This window comes from Mauremys mutica, chromosome 12, assembly GCF_020497125.1.
Source record: "Mauremys mutica isolate MM-2020 ecotype Southern chromosome 12, ASM2049712v1, whole genome shotgun sequence".
NCBI lineage: Eukaryota > Metazoa > Chordata > Testudines > Geoemydidae > Mauremys > Mauremys mutica.
In genome coordinates this window covers 80,769,286-80,788,350 of record NC_059083.1, presented here as the reverse complement: position 1 = coordinate 80,788,350, position 19,065 = coordinate 80,769,286, and the positions used below count along the sequence as shown (strand labels likewise).

Here is a 19,065-nt window from a genome sequence, read left to right as displayed (position 1 = left end):
GATTCACTCATTGAGAGAGAGGCAAAGAGTTAAAAGAAAACAACTTCATTGGCTTTTGAATGGCACTTGTCTGTGGGAGGATTCAGAATTGTAATTGGTTTCTTTCTGAGTGGCGGCCAAGAGGTGTTAGAAATCTGTGGAGTGTCATGATCCTAATCACGTAACACTATTCCAGACACCCACGTTCCTCTGGGAGCTCTGCTTACAGGAGAGCTGAGCAAAAGCCAACACTGGGCTTTTGTTTACTAGAAGATTTTCTAAAGCTTAAATGGAAACTGGCTGGGAAAAGGGGAGAAAGGAATGAATGATTAGACAATCACCTGATCGGCGAGTGTTCTCTGGAATATATCCCTTCCGCCTTTCCTTCCCAGTCTGTGCTCAGCACCACGCGGGCCCCGGGGGGCGGGAGGCGGAAGTCTCGCTCAGACACTTGCTCACTCACATTTGCATTGTAATCCAGGAGTTCCCCAGTTACGTGCGCATGCTAAGAGCTCATCCGAGTACTTTATTATTTTTGTTAGCCAAAGTCCTGCAGCGGCTCAGCGAGATTACTCAGCGGGTCCCTCATGGGGATGTGGGAAGGAACCTTGTTTTGGCCACATTCTCTGTCCCCTTGTACTGGCTGCATGCAGCAACTTTAACTCTATTGCTCTCCCTCCACCCCCAATTCACACATTTCCCCCTGAGCCTGGCAGTGTCATCAGCAGGCACACAGTGTGTCTGGCACTGTGAGATATGCAGTGGTGGTGTAGCCGTGTCAGCCACGGGATGTTAGAGAGACAAGGTGGGTGAGGTAATAGCTTTTATTGCAGTGGCTCTCAACCTTCCAGACGACTGTCCCCCCTTCAGGAGGCTGATTTGTCTTGTGTACCCCCAGGTTTCACCTCACTTAAAAACTACTTGCTTACAAAAATCACACTATTACTGAAAAATGGCTTCCTTTCTCATTTTTACTATATCATTGTACTTGCATTTCAGTGTATAGTATGTAGAGCAGTATAAACAAGTCATTGTATGAAACTTTAGCTTGTACTGACTTTGCTAGTGCTTTTTATGTAGCCTATTGTAAAACTAGGCAAATCTCTAGATGAGTTGCTGTACCCCCTGGAAGACCTGTGCGTACCCCCAGCAGTACACGTACCGCTGGTTGAAAACCACTGTGTTATTGGACCCACTCCTATTGGTGAGAGTGAGACAAGCTTCTGAGCTACACAGGCCTGAGGAAGAGCTCAGTGTGGCTGGAACACTTTTCTTTCACCAACAGAAGTTGGTCCCATAAAAGATATGACTTCACCCACCTTTTCACTGCCAGAGAGCTCATTTTGGGCTGGTTCTCCATTACCTTTCTACATATTGTCCTTGGAAGTACTGAGTCCATTTTCTTCAGAGCTGCAAAGACCAGATGCTCCCTTAATCTGCTGCCCCATCTTTGAGCCCTGCACACACCGTATCTTGTCAGGGGAGGGGACAGTAGCTTCCCCACAGACACACAGTTCCTACTCCGAGTCTGAGAGAGCTGCAGGGTGCCAATGGACGGAGTTAGAATTCTGTGCACGCTCCTGCCCCTTCCTGCTTGAGACGGCCTTTAGATCTTACTCCAATTTATTCCCGCAGAAACTGGATTTTCATTAAAGTGTAATATCTCTGCTCTTGAATATGCTTTGATGCATTTTATCCTGGGTTTGTTTATTGCTTTGCATTCTTGGTCATTTGTCATTTCCTTTCTAATAAACCCTAGATTGCTGCAAAATGAAACCTGGGTGTTTTTTTTTTTAAATAAAAGGCAATCCAGCCCAATAATCATTGTTATGAGTCCTTTCCAATGTGTGGGATGTTTTGAACACAGTGTGCATAGTAATGTCAGGCTATTTAAGTTCTTTTTCATTAGGAAAAAAAATGGGGGTCTGGGAGGGCTTACCCCTCCTCCTGCTCCCCCTCCCAAGAAATACCCCTTCCTGAGCAGCAATTACCCTTTTCATTGCCATACGCTGGGTGTAACTCCCATCAGAGCCCCCGCTGCAGCTTTTTAATTGCCCAGAGGGGTGGTTCTAGAGCAGCGGTTCTCAAACTTTTGTGAGCCAGGATGCATCAAATGGCAGAAAAATCATCTTTGTCCCTTTCCCTTGTTTCTTCTACAATGCCTGTGTGGGAGGGGCCTGCGTGCCCCCAATCCCCTCCTGAGGCTCCCTCGCGATCGCTGGGCTGCAGAACTCTGTTCTAGAGCTCTGAAAGAGAGGGACACTCTTAGCCCCAGCAGCTGAGCATGCTGCCCCGGAACACATGGACCAGAAGTGGTATCAAGTCTGGGACTCCCACATGGCAGTGCACACTGCTTACTGGTCACCCCAGTCTTCATCTTTATTGAATCTGTCCCTTGCTATGGATAATGGTTTTTAAGAGGAGGATGGGAAGAAAGGAAATTTTGAAAGGGACAAAGCCCTTTACCTGCTGTATTTACTATTTTAATATCGCAGTTCTGAATAAAACCTTTAGTGCATCGTTCATTGGTATTTTTATAAAAGGAATTTCTTGTGCCTTTAAATTCAAAGGTGCTTTGGCTTATACATATTTAAAAATACACAACCCAATAATGCTCATTGCAGCATAACTATATCAACAAGCCTTCCTAGTGTAGACACAGTTTATCCTGGGCAAAAAAGTGTTTTGCCAGGATAGCTTGTTGTGCTCAAAGAATTGGTATAAGTTACAACTCCATCTCTGTTAGAGCTTTTGCCAGTATAAAAATGTCACAGAAGATGTTGCCTCCCGAAGGCTGTGCCCACACCGTGTGCTAGGAGTGCGATTCCCCTGCTTGGGTATGCTTACTCACACTGGCTTTCATCTCTAGCGTCAGTAGAAATAGCGGTGTAGTCAGCCACCTGGAACTGGTGGGTTTGTACTCAGCACAGCTCAGCCATGCCCTCACTGCTGCTACCCCTGCTACACTTCTATTTATGCTCATGCTGTCTGGATCAGAGGTACTGCTGGTACGTGTACACAAGCAGGGGAATCAGACCCCTCGCTCATAGAGTCGACCTAACCTATGTGACATTACTATACCCACAAAAATTTCTAACTTAGACTTGAGCAGAGAGAAATTAAACATTTAGCTCAAGCCTGCAAAGATTCTGGTTACTCCACTGGAATAATTATGGAAAAATGGGGCATGTTTTGTCTAGAGAAGACAGACTTGGGGGATACATGCTAAGTTTTCAAATATGTAAAAGGTTGTTATAAAGAGGATGGTGATCAGTTGTTCTCTACTTCCACCATAGGACAAGAAGTAATCAGCTTAGTTTGCAGCAAGGGATATTTAGGTTAAATATTAGGTCAGCTTTCTAGCTGTAAGTATAGTTAATCAGTTGACCTAGGAGGGTCATGGAATCTCCATCACTAGAGGTTTTTAAGAACAGGTTAGAAAACATCTGTCAGGGACAGTCTAGGTATAATTAATCCTGCTTCATCGCGCAGGGATGTACTGGGTGACCACCTGCTGTCCCTTCCAGCCCTTTGTATGCCTGTGGGCCTTACTCTGCAACTCATACTCCTGGTTAGTACTTAGTCCTATTGAACCTCAGAGCTACTCAGTGTGAGGAGGGGTTGCAGAATAGGACCCAGTTGTATGGTATTGAGTATATCTTATTTCAGTTGCCCCAAAGTTTCACAGACTGAGGGATTTGTGTCTCGAGCTGGTGTGGGATTTTCCCTCAAAATGTTTTTTGTTAGAAATTGCCGATTTGACAAAACTGAAACTTCTTGTGGGAAGGTACCAGTTTCAGTGAAACTTTTGACAGGTAAGGTAAGAGAGAGAGAGAGAAATACTCCAGAATAGCCAACCATTCCGTGGTCAGGCCACTCTCCTGGGATATGGGAGACCCAGGTTCTAGCCTCTGGTCTGATGCAGGCAGAGCAGGGCATTGCACCTGGGTCTCCCACATTCCAAGCGTGTGTCTTAACTACTGGGCTCTTGGCTCCTCTGGGGTGCAGCCTGGCTCTAGGTGTGTTCTGTTTGTTGAAAAAGAAAAAACGTCAAAAGATCTCGGTATCATCCCTATGCAGAATGAGGGGGGTGCGGGGAATGGCATTCTCAAAAATGTTCCTGGGAGAGGAAAACCATTTCCAGCCCAGCTCTACTGGTGTGTAATTAAGATGAGAAGATAAGGGGTTACAGAAGTTCCTTGTAAGCTGTTGTGTTCCAGTAGGGGAAGCTAAAACACTCCGTCAGTTTGTCAGTCAGTGCTGCATTGATAACCTGAAAACCTTGAGATTTAAAAATCAAATACTTAATATGATCTTTCACCTCTTGTCAGTTCTAGACAATGAAAGGAAGATTTTAATACAAGTGTTAAACTTCTGCCTATGTGAGAGGGCCATTCTTTCTTTATACATTGCTCTGAAATGTTTTATGATGCTTTGATGAGTTGCAAAATAAGCTATATTGTATTTAGACAGAGGAAAATAGTTGGGTTGGCTCTGGGATAGTTTTGTAAGGTGCAATTTGTCTATGGGTTCATTACAGGAGCTACCTGGTGTCATAATTTAGGGCAACTGCACTTATATTTCCCCACTGTGGTCCAACAACAACATCCACTCTCAGGCTTCCAACTCCCTGGCCATCAGCTCTCTTGGGTGGCAATCTGCGTCTCTCCTCTTTCTGGCCGGGTGTTTCCAGGCTGACCAGTTCCCTGCCTTCTCTGTGGTATTCCCAGTGAAAGACAGTCTGCCTGCAGAGACCTGCTTCGTTTCTCTCCTCAGAGAGTGAAATTGCTACCATTATAATACAAATAAATAAGATGAGACAAAATACAGGACACCTGTCGAGGAGAGGGACAAAGGGAAAAGATTACTAACAATGAGAAGAGTCCAATCAAAAAGATGCTCAAATATTTAAAATCGTATGGTCCTGCGTGCTCTTTCCGTTTACCGTCGGCAGCTGGATGTAGGGTTGCATGTGCTGAAGAATCTCTGATTCTGGCTGGCGTGTGAGAGAGAGAGAGAGTTAGGTTTGGATAGTTACAGCTACTCTGGTTTTGTTTTATTAATGTTTTAATTTATTGGAAGATTCCAGAAGAGCATGATTTGGAGAGCCAGATCCGCAAAGAGAGGGAATGGCGGTTTCTACGCAACACCCGCGTCAGAAAGCAAGCACAGAAGATCATCCAGAAGGGTGAGCTCTCTACTTCTCAGACACTTTTTTCTCATGTACCACAGCTAGCATTATGCCCCCTTCTTCCCGCCCACCACTGGGCTTAGCTGTGTTACCCGGGGTTCTTTCAACCCAAAGGTCTTGGTGACTTTTACTCTGTGCAAGGTGGTGTCAGGAAATAAATCAGGGCAGACACAGCTATCCGACCGATCGATGGCTGCACAAACAGAACAACACGAGAGTGCTTTCACTTAAAGCTAAACTTTACTTAGTCTCAAGCACTTACACACGTCTGCAACAAGTTAGTAAAACACCCCCGGCCCTCAATAATTACCAAAGCTGAGTGTGGCTCTCGAGTGGCACAGCGGCAGCCCGTCTGCCGGTGGGGAACACAAGATGCATCCAGAGGGAGAGTCCAGTCCTGAAGAGTCCCCCTACCTCAAACTTTTCCCCCTTATTTATACATTAGCAATAGAATGCCATGTCCCTTAAAGAAAACTTGTTAAGCAAGTAGTTTCAATGGTCAAGCAAGAGGCTTCCTTCTGATTATTGATTAACCAGGTGTGGGGTTTTCCCAGAGTTTGCAGCCTTGAGGCCCCAATAGACATTCCTGCTCTTCTAAAATGCATCTATCAGCAACTTAAACACAATTCTTATCAGGAAGGACGCGGGGTCAAGCTGCCCTTTCTGTGGCACTGCAAACCCCCTCCCCTCCTGCCTTGGTCAAGCTGAGTTTGCTAGATGGCCACTTTATGACCTGCTGACTTGGCTGCTTTTAGCAATAAGCCATAGTGGTTTCAGGCACTTTACTGGTTTGCCAAAATCTCCCCCTACAGCCGGGGCCTCTAAGCACTCCTGTAATACAAACAATAAATAATAAACTATGCAAAGCTTTTGTGAGACCAGCGTGTTTAACTAGTCACTGGCCTTTTTCATGGGTCGCATTAGGGGAATAGGAGCTTGTTCAACTGTGAAGTGTTTCCCTAGAGGTGATTTATCTTGAAGCTTACAGGGCTTCATTTACTGCTAGTAATTACTCCTGCTCAGGGGATTGAGCCGCTTGTGGTGAGTGTAGACGTTCTCCTTCCCTTTTGAAAACCTAAATGCAATGTTATCATCTAAGGAATATAGGCATATGTAGCAGCGTCAGCCAAAAATGATCGTCATTTTATGTAACCATCTGAGTTGAACTTGGGGTGGGAAAGAATAAGAGATGAGATTTTTGAGAGAGAGAGAACCTGCTATCAGAATGGGTTTTCCTGCTTAAAGGAATTGACAAAGTTCACAATTTTAAATGCATGTGTTCACCCTGAAGCCTTGGCCTTGAAAGTCAGCAGCTGGGCTTTTCAGTAGCTCTGCCCGTCAGAGATGGCTTGTCCGCAAGTACTAAAGTGTCCAGCACAAAATGGATAATTTAGAGGCCCTTAACAGATACTATTGATTTACTGTTTTGGCCTTTCCTTCCTGTCCTGTAAAGTTCTGATGATATTGTGAGTTACATTTTCCAAGGGGTGGCAGGTTAAACTTCAGAGTCCCCACCTGGCCTAAAGGCCACAGTCAGGGTTTTTGATGTGTATCAAATGCTACTCAGGTTACAGTCATGCCAAACCAGCTTGTTTTGCAAAGGTGAATGATGTCTTGTCCTCTTGATGTTTAGCAGGCATCTGAATGACTCCAGAATTCCCTCACTCCACTGAGCTCCTGAGATGATTGTTTATGCCTCATATCCCATTATATTTTTTAGCACTTTTGTGTACAGCCTCATTTACACTCACGGCTGTTCCTCTATTATGCCTTGGATTCATATTTCATTAACATATATTTAGTGCTCTGCTGAAAGCTGATCTTGCTTATTTATAACTCTTTATGCATTTACAAAGTGGCAGTCAGGCTAGAATTTTTTTAATGTATTTGAATTCAGCTTAGCCCACTAAAGCGGCCTCTGGAATTTACATAGCTATGATGAGACCTGATATTATTACTCATTCTGTAGCTTGCTTAGCCAGTGAGTAGTGGGGGTTGAATCTGTGTCATTCACTGTGGTTCTGTGTGTGGCTGCATGTTCAAGAGATGCTTTCACCATGGAAGAGAAAGTTTTGGGTGTTTTTCTCATATGAGATGCTGGCAGGGAGAGGATCAGTGTGAAACATTAATCTGCTGAGCAAGATGCTATCTGAGACTCTGTTTCTCATGTGCAACTAGAGGGCTGGCAGGCCTGAGTCTTATACAATGGATGGCCTGGTGTCTACCACGGCAGAATATCATAAACCAGGAAAGTGCAGGGGATGAGTCAGGGACCTTTTCTGAACACAGATAGTACAAAGGAGGGGGGTTGGTGTCAGCCTGATGGGCTTGAATCTCTTCATGGACAGGTTCAGATTCTGTCATCCAGACTGTGAAAGTGAAATGCAAAATATTTGTAAAAATCACACACTCAAGATTCCAAATATTAACAACAAATTGAAATAGACTTAAATCAATGCATTGTAAAACAAACTATCTCGAAGTCTATAGAGTCTATCTGCTGACAAGCTGTCAGCTCAGGATTCTGCATTTCCACCACAACCCTTGGTGATATTACTAGTACCTAAGGTGGAGTGGATATAGCCGCATACGTTGGCAATGATTTGGATTCTTACCTTGTAAGGGTTTTCAGAAATTTTGCAATGACTCATGATGCCACCATGCTTATCCTGATGATGATTCTCAAAGTCAGAAATCCTACAGTCACACACTGTGTAACTCTGCCTGCATAAATAAAACCTTTGTGAAACGATGGCCGTAGATTCCACATACCAGAGCCCAGAATATGTAGCAGCTTGGTGTGTAAACGGCTGGCAGTGTTTCAGGCTTTTGTGAGCATTTCCCATTCGGATTTGGCCCCTTTCCTATGAAAGGTCCATCAACATTTTACAACAGTGATGTAGACATGGATCATTTCACGACACTTCTGGACTTGGGAGCCCTCTATTACAGCAGTGTCGTCAGTGGATACGAACCGAAGGCCAGATGTGAGATCTGAGCCCGCGAACACCTAGCCCACTTGCTAGACTGCTCTGAACGGGGCTGACGTTCACTGTCTGGTGGAGAAAAGCTTTCATCCAGTTTAAAATTTGCCAGAGATGCCCGACTATAACTTCAGGAGTGCGAGACAGTGAGAAGAGCTGTGCAGCTTCTCAGTCTCACAGAGGATATGAGCTCCCATGTCCGGGAGAGAGCTCACTGACTAAGCATCTCCAGCATAGGCTCTTCCTGGGTGGCGTGTTTTCTTCTCTAGTGGGGTGGGGAGGAAGAGATTCAGCCCCAAATAGGCCAGTTGGGGGAGGCCAACAGCTTTAGGTCTCTGAGCAACATGGCAAGAGTGAAGGATTCTAGTTTAGGGAGAGAACACCGTAAACTATTCTTGTTTATGTAGCACCATAGGTGTCTGTGGTGCTGCTACGCAAAAGAGTTTTGCTAGACCAGTAGATCAGCATCCCAAAGGGACTCCTGATCACCAGATAGGTTATGGTTACGGAGGCTTTGGGAGGCAGAAAATGATGAGGGTTTGGTATATGCTAGTTGGAAGTAAGGGGTGGTGTGAAAGGAGGCACAAAGTCTGGTGGGACAAAGGAACTGGCCAAGTGTAAAGCTTAGAAGGATAGGAGGGTGGGTTGAGCATTGAACAGAAAGTAGAGAGCAATATCCTTTTTGTGGTTTGATTCCCAGGTACTGAGTCTGGGTTTTCTCTCATTTCCCCCCTCCCTGTGCCCTTCTCCCCCCTCCCCGCCAGGTATTTCACGGCTAGATGATCAAATCTTTCTGAACAGGAATCCAGGCGTTCCTTCCGTGGTGAAGTTCCATCCATTCACACCATGTATAGCAGTAGCTGATAAAGACAGCATCTGGTAAGAGTTTCTGTCTTCCTGATCCTAAGAGATTGGCTTCCAGGGTCATGACTGCACATGTAAGGACTGTCAGCCACAATGATGGATACCAAGTGCTCTGAATTCTTTGTTGGGGGGATGATATGCTTGTCCTCATATTCTCCCCATCCACTTCCTTAGCTATTCTCCTTCCAGCTGAGATGGGTCAGGTAGGGCTCCTTCTGCAGCCTAGCAGCATTGTTGCTAGTATTGTCCAGATCAGGGCCGGCTTTAACAAGTGCAGGGCCTGATTCGTACTCACCCGGTGGTGCTCCGGGACTTCGGCGGCACTTCAGCAGCGGGTCCTTCACTTGCTCCGGGTCTTCCGCGGAACTCAAGGACCCGCCACCGAAATGCAGCCGAAGACCCAGAGCGAGTGAAGGGCCCACCACTGAAATGCTGCCAAAGACCCCCGGAGCACCGGCAGGTGAGTAAAAATTAAAAAGGTGGCGGCACGGGGCCCTCTTAGGCACCGGTGCAGGGCCCGATTCAGGGGAATTGGGCGAATCGGCCTAAAGCCGGCCCTGTTCCAGAGCAACACACAATTCACCCCGCCTTGGGCTGAACACCTCGCCCCCGCGTGGTCCCACTCATGCTGGCTGGACATGGAAAGCCCCCTAGAGACTTAGGCTCCTCTTAGGTGCAGTATGTGATGGTTTTGAAGTCTGCATCTCTCCTGTGTTAAACAAATAAGGTGGCCTTTTGTGTCAGTAGGCAGAGGATCCTCATTATAACTAGATTTGTAACAGGTTAGGATATTAATCTTATTACTTCCTCTGCAGAAGCCGGAGATGTTATAGAAAGGCTTTAATAAAAAGACACTCAATACTCTTAAGGAGAAAAACAAATTAAATTGGTACCCAGTGCACGTAACCTTTAATGGCACTTCAGTGGGAAAGCTGCTTTTTACGGCTTGTGCAGTGAATGCTGATCTGACCTGATATTCTGCTACCTTTCCCAGTTTTTGGGATTGGGAGAAGGGGGAGAAACTGGACTATTTCCACAATGGGAACCCTCGCTACACCAGGATCACAGCAATGGAATACCTGAATGGACAAGACTGCTCTCTGCTCCTGACTGCCACAGGTGAGTTCAGCCTCAGTCACCAAATGGTCAAAGGGCAAGAGAGGGAGGAAGCATTTACAGGCTTCAGATGCATGTGAGATGTTCTGAGCCCTCCCCTCTCATTTACGGGGATGGTCTATTCACCCTTCCATGGGAATTCCAGGCCTGGCAGGCTCCTGGGAGAAGTTTATGGCTAGCAGGTTTGAATAATTGAACTGTTTTGAGTTGAACTTGATGCACTAAACACTTCTTGGTATCATTTTCAATCTTGTTTGCCGCCTGATTCATTTGATGAATGGTGTTGAGTCCTCGCCCAACACAGTTACAAACCATGCTACAACCTTATTGTATAGATGACCCATGGAGGCAACACAATTTCAGTCAGCACTGTTTTTAGTGGGAAGAAAATCCTGTCCACAGCAGACAGGGAAACCATGCTACAACTATGCTGTCAAATATTGTTACTAACATAGGTTTAGCTGTAGAGTGGGCATGGCCTGCCTGTATATTTTTTTACATTATAATTTCTCTGCAAGTCTCTTCCCTGTCCCTGACAAATCACCTGGGAAAAGAACTCCTATGGATTGCCCTATTGCAGGATAGCACAAAGTGCTGCTTTTTCCATTCTTCGGCCTCTGGAGCTGTGAGAGGGATTTACTTCTTCCAGGGAACTGTTGTAAAGCTGACGGTCTGAGTGTTTTCAATTGTTGTTCAAAGTCAGTGCTGAAGTGTGCAGTTATGGCATAATTAAGAAATGTGTGAGAGGGATTCTGAGACCTCTAGGACATTTCTCTCTCTTTTGCTGGGGGGGGACAAAATGAGAAGAGACATGATGCTGGTGTGAAGGGCTTGTGCCAAGAAGGTGGACTTTGGTGAAGCTCGTACTGGGTTGTGTTTTGTATTTAGTAGAGTACTTTGGTTCTCAGCATTGATAGAAAGGAAGGAAAAGAGAGAAGTCCTAGTGAAAATGAACTGTTTCAAAGAGAAGGATTTACCCCCTGGTTGCATGGACATAAGATTAGAGAGAAGAAGAACCCTAATGAACAGGTGTAGGAGAAGTCATTCAGAAAGGGGTCTGGAAGGTCAGGTGATATTTTCATTCCATTTAGGAGTCCATGATTGCAATTCTAGGGTATTGTTCCTTTCTCCATCTGCTCCCAAGTAACTAAGTGACATCTGTACCAGCAGTGACATTGCCTTTTTTCTATGCTCCTAAAGATGACGGTGCTATCAGAGTGTGGAAGAACTTTGCAGACCTGGAAAAGAATCCCGAGATGGTGACTGCTTGGCAGGGCTTGTCGGACATGCTGCCAACCACACGAGGTGGGTCTGTGGTGAATTCCCATCTGGGGGTAGAAATAACTTACCCTGGTGGAACCTTTTCTAGGGATAGGCAAAGTGGAACAAGTTGTTCTATTTCAGCCTTCAGTAACATCCTTGTTAACAGTCTCTGGGCCTTGGAGTGGAGTCTTACCAAGCCCTGGTAAGGGATTCCTTTTCCCCTTGTCCACATAAACCTCCAACACAAGCTCTTCTGAGCTAAGTCTGACTAGAGTAGCCAGGTGGGGAGTAGCAGTGCAAGAGGGTAGAGATGGAGGATAATTCTCCAACGGTGGAATAGAGGAGTACAGCCACATAGTCCATCAGAGGCTCCACTGGAGTTGCATGGAGCTAAGTTAACTTATTTTGCTCCTGAGGAGAGGACTGTAGAACAAGGGTGTACTGAGCACTTTCCTACCCTGAACTGGCTGTAGCAGTGGTTATGTCTTCCCCGATTTGGGTTTTATGAATAGCTCACCTATTTCCTCTTTCCCTTTGATTGGCTGCTCCCCCTTTGCACAACTTTGCACGTTGCACTCGTGACCACACTAAGTTTGTGTTCCATTTTAGCACTTACTTCCTGTCATTTATTGTGGGTTGAGAGTTGGTAGAAGAGTGGGCAGTCTCATCTGATATGTACAGGACAGTGGCACAATCAGACTCAAATCACCTTGGAACTTAAAAAATACCAAGCTAGTCTGCAGGCAGAAAGGCCGCCCAGCCATGCACAATGCCGAAACCAGGAGTCTAATCCAGATGACTGTGAAACCTGTCTTAGGGTATTACTAGGGGGGGATGCTCTCTCCGTCCAAGGCCTGAGGTTACATCAGTGACCTGACAATTATCCTCTGTCACTTGAATTCTGTAAATCAAGGCTGGATGTCTTTTACAAAGATCTGCTGTAGCACAACCAGCGGTTTTGGGTTTGATGCAGGTACCACTGGGTGAGATTCTCTGGCCTGCGCTGTGCAGGAGGTCCGACTAGATGATCGTAATGGTCCATTATGGCCTTAAACTCTGGCAGCTCTCATTTCTCAGCCTGTGTAGCTCATCTCAGGAGTCTGGCATAGTTTACTTGAAAACTCCCTGGTGCTAATCCAGTATAACTCTGTTAGACCCTATGTAATACCGTCAGAGCCAACACAGCCTGTACTTGGTTCTTGGTGACTTGTCAAACAAGTATTTCCACCCATATAACAAACGGCTTGTGTACGTGAACATTTAATTCACAGCGAGCTGGGTGTGAATCTGCCCCACACTTGCCGGCCTCCCGCTAACTGTCCATGTGCACCTTGCTGATGGGCACCATCAGTTTATGCAGGATCCACGTGAACTGTGAATAGGATGCTAGTGCGGGTAGATTCACAGCCCAGCTGGTGCAAACTAAATGTCCGGGTAGACATGTCCAAAGGCTAGCAATTTTTACAGCTCAGTCTTACTTCCCATGTGTCTCCCTTTAACATCCCCCTCCCCCCCACACCATTTTCCTGCTTCTCTTGTTTGATGGCTTTTTAGCTATTCATTGGATTTTACTTGTACTGCTTTGTTGGATTCAGGACTGGTGTGTCCCTGGCTCTGTGGTGGTCTAGCCAGGGAAAAGTCTGATTGCTGTAACTTCAGGCTCTGTACCACACTGTCATACACGCACGTAATTAATTACTAACTGCTGGGAGTTTGCAGCGTGCTGTGAAAATTGCCATGATTTAAACCTGCAGGGGCAAAAGCAGGAAGGAGCCAATGCACTGAGCTGTTAAGTGCCTGGCTCCCTATTCCTCCTGCTCTGGAGCAGAGGAGAGAAAATCACTAGCCACACACGTCAAGCTACACTTTTGACTCTCATTCGGTTGGTTTCTCATTTCTCCATTTCTTTTTCCTTAACATCAGCCTTTTTGAGTGATGCTGCCTAAGCTTTTCCCTCCCAGGAATCAGGATATTATTTCCATTGTCCTGGTAATGGACTCTCCCAAATCATTGGCCTCTAGGAATTCCCCAAGGCTCCCATTATCATCCACTCCTTGCTGCATAATGAGTAGAGTTCACAGGAGATGCTGACAAATGCAGACTGAATCCCTTCTGGCTTGCTCCCGTTTTTCTCCCCCAATACCTACACACACCTTTAATCAGGGCAGGGCATTGGTGGCTTGCATCTTGCTCTCCGCAGACCTTGAAAGCAGCAGCAAAAGGAAGGTACGCAGAAGCAATGTTTGACATTGCAGAATAGATGATGAACAGAAGCAAAAACTGATTTAGTTGCAAGTGTCAGGAAGTTGTGCTTGCCAAGACAGCAGTGCTGAAACTTTGAGTCTTTTTCTCTTATGCATCCTCTACACCCTTTCCTTTCCTGTGGTCTAAGCAAGTCCAGGCTTTGCTGCTTTCTTTGCTGTTCAACCAGGGAGTGATTGGATTAGATTCAGAAGAGAAATGTAGATTTCTTTGTGGGGAGAGAAATAAACTCATTCATTTCAAAAGAGCCACGTGAAATGATTCCCTGGGAAATGAGATTCTCGATTGAAGAGCTAGCTTTTGCTGCAGATACCCAGGTTACAGTCCAGCGCTGAAGCAGTTATGTTCACATTCTCAATTTTCTGCCCCTCACTTCCCTCTTTTTTTAACTAAGGATGTTTACATGAAATCAGGAGTTTTACTGGAGTTCAGCTACTCCTGCTGTTGATCTTCCTCTCTCTTCATCCATACCCCCAGTGTCAGAATCCTTCCTCTGTGACTTGATCATCTTCTCCACAGCAACCAGGATGCTGACTTTGCATGGGTGTAAGCGTCAGGAACAGATGAGCCGTTAAGAGAAACACAACACCTTTCCATACACTTCTCTCATTTGTGAAGAACAGGCTAGGGTGGGGAAAGGAAGACTACGCATAGCGCTTAATAGAGAAACCAGGGTACTTCCTACAGGGGTCAGAAAGGCATCAGCAGGGTGTTTTAAGTGATGGGAGTTCCATGGCTTTAGCGCAGGGATGGGCAAACTGTGGGCCGCATCTGGCCTGCCAGCCATTTCAATCCGGCCATCAAGCTCCTGCTGGGGAGTGGGGTCTGGGGATTGTCCCGCTCCAGCCTGGGACCAGGGTAGGGGACCACTCTGCGCGGCTCCTGGAAGTAGCAGCATGTCCCCCTTCCGGCTTCTATGCGTAGGGGCAGCCAGGGGGCTCTGCTCCGCACGCTGCCTCTGTCCCAAGCACTGCCCCCTCAGCTCCCATTGGCCAGGAATTGCAGCCAATGGGAGCTGCAGGGGTGGCACCTGCAGACGGGGCAGCTCACAGCAGAGCCGCCTGGCTGCACCTCCATGTAGGAGCCGGAGAGGTGACATGCCACTGCTTCAAGGAGCCACTTAAGGGCGCCCAGAGCCTGCACCCTCTGAGCCTCTCCCCACGTCCCAACCCCTGCCCCAGTCCTGATCCCCCTCCCACCCTCCGAGCCCCTCGGTCCCAGTCCAGTGCACCTTCCTGCACCCCAAACCCCTCATCCCCAGCCCCACCCCAGAGCCTGCACCCCCAGCCGGAGCCCTCACCCAACCCCCTGCCCCACCCCAGAGCCCCCTCCCGCACCCTGAACTCCTAATTTCTGGCCCCACCCTGGAGCCTGCACCCCCAGGCAGAGCCCCTCCCACACCCCAACCCCAATTTTGTGAGCATTCATGGCCTGCCATACAATTTCCATACCCAGATGTGGCCTTTGGGCCAAAAAGTTTGCCCACCCCTGCTTTAGCGCTGTAATTTATATCACAACAGCAAAGTAGTCTTGCTTAGTGTCTATCAGTTCCTCACCTGGCTGAGATCCTTGAACCAAAGCGAGGCCATTACTACATAGGAAAGTTGCATCAGTTTAACTTAAATTGGTTTTAAACAGTTTTAGTTAAACTGGTGCAACCCTTGGTATTGACACTGTTATTCTGATTTAAGAGATTCTTATTTCAATCCAGTTCAAACCTGTTTCCTATCCATTTAAGCTGAAATGGGACGGGGCGGGAGCTGCTCTTAAACCAAAATAAAAGTGTCTAATCAAGGGGTTGCACCAATTTGGGTTCACACCGTTGGTTAAAACAATGCAACTTTCTTGTGTGGACAATCCCTTAGTCCAGCCAGAGGATGAAGTCTGAAAAAGAGGCAAAGCTCACGTTGTTAATAGCCTAATGTTTTGAACTAGGCAAAAATTAGATCTGCAAGTGCAAAACTGATGTGGCGTTTAAGGAAAACTTGGAGCATTTTCTAGTGAGCAGTGTAGGAGTTGCTGTAAAGATGTGGTCCTACTGCTGTGGGCACTGGGGTTCAAGTATTTACCATAAACACAGGGAGATTCGTTGTGAGTGGCTGGAGATCCCGGGGTGTCAGATAGGTGAGTAGCTCTCTATCTGTCCTCAGGTTTCTGTACAAGCAGCCTGTCTAAGATGACTCAGAACTTGCACTGTCTGGCCCAGCAGTGTGTGTCGTGCAGCTGCACAGCTATGTCTCTGAAGACAAGAAATGGTGCAAACACTTCCCATGAGTGAAATGGCAACTTTCCCATTGTTCCTTCAAGATAAACCATATCTGTGAGGAAAAATGGAACATAAACTGCCACCTCCAATCTTAGCATCTCAGCTCTTTTAAAACTCAGGTTTTGGGACTCAGAGGAGTGTGTGGAAACACAACCAGCTGCCTTGAATCCATCTAATTACATCTACTTAAGTGTTGTGTTCCCCTCCCAGTTCCTCCTGTATACCACTCGCATAAGCCTGCATTGCTCTCCTTTGTCCAGACTGGCAAAGAGAACCAGAGTGTGTATGAAACCTTCCTGTTTCCAGGATCGCTTTCTGAACACATTGAGTCCATATGCAAGACATAAGCAGGGATCTCAACAAGTATTTAAACACAGCCAGACTCTGTGAACGTGCTGCCACCCTGCAGCTTCTTTTGCTGTACAGGGTTTATGAAGGTTTAAAACTAATCCGTTCTACAGCTAATCCCTCACTTAAGAGCTGCCTAACTAGCATCTGTAAATTTTCTCTGACTGAGTGTTCATTAGCAATCCACTGAAGTATGGTGCAGGAGACCCCATTATACTGCTGCTCAGCCGCACTCAAGCCTGAAATGACAAAAAGAAACTTCCTGTTTTGTGTTTGGTTTGATCTATACAGATGTTTATGTCATGGGTCATGTTGATTTTCATTTGTCACTCTCCAATGAGATGCATTTTATTTTATACCAAAGAACAAAACTATAAAAAGGATCTAGAGAGTGTCCAGTTTCAGGGAGAAACTTACCAATCAAATCTGTGGTGTTGGCAAACAGACTGAAGCTCGTTAATGGCTTCCTAGGAAAAGGCTGCTGTGATTAAAACCAAACCAGTGCCTTTTCTCTGGTTGGAAGCATGTACTTGACTTGGTGCTGCTGCTTTTCCCTTCACTGTTCTTTTCCTTTACTTTGAGTTGCTTTTCTAACCCTTTCAGATTTATTTTGCCTTGGCTGACCCACTTACCCTTAGCATCACCCCTTACTCCCTGTCTTCTCACAGGTCTGGCCCGAAGGGTTTCAATCTATCTTGACAGAAGTAAACAGGGAGGTGAGTGCTTTCTTTCCTCTTACCTATGAGCAGCTGGGGTGGGAAGGGCCTTCTGAATGTCAGCTGGAAGGCTTTGCTGCTTCTGTCCCTCCCATTCCTTGTCTTGTACATACGTAGTTAATGAACAATGGGGAGTGTAATGAAGAGTATATGATGCTATCTGGATGGACCCAGGTGCCCAGTGGAGAGGACAGCAAGTTAATCTAATGTGGCTGCTGTGGTGTGGGGGCTTTTTGCAGGTGGGAGATGTGGGTAGTCTTTTGAGTACATAAAGCTCCTTCTGCAGTAGGAACGTTTCAAACCATCCTTGAGTAAAAGGGTTTGAATGACGGCTTCCAAATGGTGACAACAGATATCGCATTGAGCCAGTGGGATTTTTGTTTGTGTGGTGTTAGTTAAATGTATGACATACCCATTATATCAGACTGTGACGGGAAAGAGAATAGCTGGTGCATCTTTATCAGGCTCTGTCTAGTGGGTTGAGTCCTTTGGCTAGTACATGTCTGGTAAATATTTCAAGCCCTGCCGTTACCTTCCATAAAAGTGTATGTAACTCCCCGGTCTTTGGCTGCAGAAGCCTGGGGGTTTGTTGGACATGAATCCCTTCTCTCTAATGAGCCCCTGAAGAGTGAGACAGATGGCGAACTCCTCAGAACACCATTTCCGTGTGTGTGTGAAAGTTGACGTAATCTTCATAGGCTGTTCATTAACTATTAATAGTCATTAGCTGAAAAGGGCAGGAATGTGTCTGTAGTGATTAGCAGAACAAAAGTGGTTGTATCAGTGTGTGTGATTCAGAGCTCTCTAATTAAGGGCCTTTGCCCTCCGTCTGACTGTTCAAGAAACAGAGCTGTGGGATTGGACTGTGCAAAGCTAATGTGTTACTATTAGCATCCTGGCTTTGCTAGGCGTTCAGTGGCAAATTGAAAGGCTAAAATTAGAAAGTCTTGGCCAAAGGGAATTCCCTGTTCAGTAACTGGGCATCAGCTTAAGGAAATGCCAGACACTCCCATGCAGGATCAATACTGCCAATGCTATGCAAGCAGCACTCTGTCCAGAGCGCAGAAATAGCTGTGAATCAATAAAAACAAGCACAAGTGTTTAGCTCCCGGGCATTCTCCTAATGGAAAATGTAGCAGGGATTTCCCCTATCTCTGTTGTGGAATGAGTTCTCCAAAATGTACGAGTTGAACCATTTGTTTGATGGCCAAGCAATCCAGATACACCCTCGTCAGATGCACATGTTTTGCTAAAGCCCCAGGGGCATCCTTACATTCCATTGACTTCATGGGGCACAACTGAGGTACTTAGATTGTTAGCTCTCTGGTGCAAGGTGGCACATTGTCTGGAGTGGTTCACGACAGACTGTCAAAAGGCAAGGCAGCCACCTCAGATTGGTTGGACATTCTATAATTAATTTCACCAACCTGTTAACAAGTGTGAACTCCTGAAGCACCTCAATAGTCTTACTATGGAATCACAGACAGTCCCCTTGGACATTCCAGTCTGTCTGGCCACCTGGGCAAGCCGGGCTAAGTAATAGGTGGTTGCCATACACCAAAGATCTCAAAAGTTTCAGGTTACTTAGTCCCAAGAGATCAGGCACTTACCCCAGGTCAGATCTCAAAGACAACACTTGTCAGTCGTATTGTAAACTAACTAAGGCTTCATTAACTCGCCCAAGAGATCAGGCACTTACCCCAGGTCAGATCTCAAAGACAACACTTGTCAGTCGTATTGTAAACTAACTAAGGCTTCATTAACTCGGAAACAGAAATGAGCAGGTTAAAGCAGGTTAAAGCAGGCAAACATATAAACACAAACGAGTTGCAGTCTATAGTTTTAAAAGGTGGCGGAGCTGTAGTAATCTGTCTTTTAGGGCTAACCCAGATTGAAAAATGTTCTTGTTCACTATCTTTATTTCCTTCTTTCAGAATTCAAGCTGATGGGATGAGCCCTTTTGCACATAGCCTGGGCTGGGGCAATTAGAAAAGTCTTTGTATTGTAATGTTCCACAGTGGCCCATTTAGTTTTGATAGTCCTCCCTGATGGGCAAGAGATGATCCCTTCTGACAG

At 46.1% G+C, this 19,065-nt stretch overlaps 1 protein-coding gene across 7 annotated transcripts in view; it reads left to right on the top strand.

The window, feature by feature from the left end:
- RPTOR (regulatory associated protein of MTOR complex 1) overlaps positions 1–19,065 on the top strand; it is a 284,447-nt gene that overhangs the window by 242,674 nt on the left and 22,708 nt on the right. For 5 of the 7 annotated variants that reach the window (XM_044983138.1, XM_044983137.1, XM_044983135.1 and 2 more), the window contains 5 exons: positions 5,062–5,167; positions 8,919–9,033; positions 10,013–10,137; positions 11,335–11,439; positions 16,942–16,989. In XM_044983138.1, the coding sequence (XP_044839073.1) occupies positions 5,062–5,167; positions 8,919–9,033; positions 10,013–10,137; positions 11,335–11,439; positions 16,942–16,989 (499 nt within the window). The remainder of the gene's footprint in view (positions 1–5,061; positions 5,168–8,918; positions 9,034–10,012; positions 10,138–11,334; positions 11,440–16,941; positions 16,990–19,065) is intronic. The other 2 variants (XM_044983136.1, XM_044983134.1) reach the window with 1 other exon arrangement.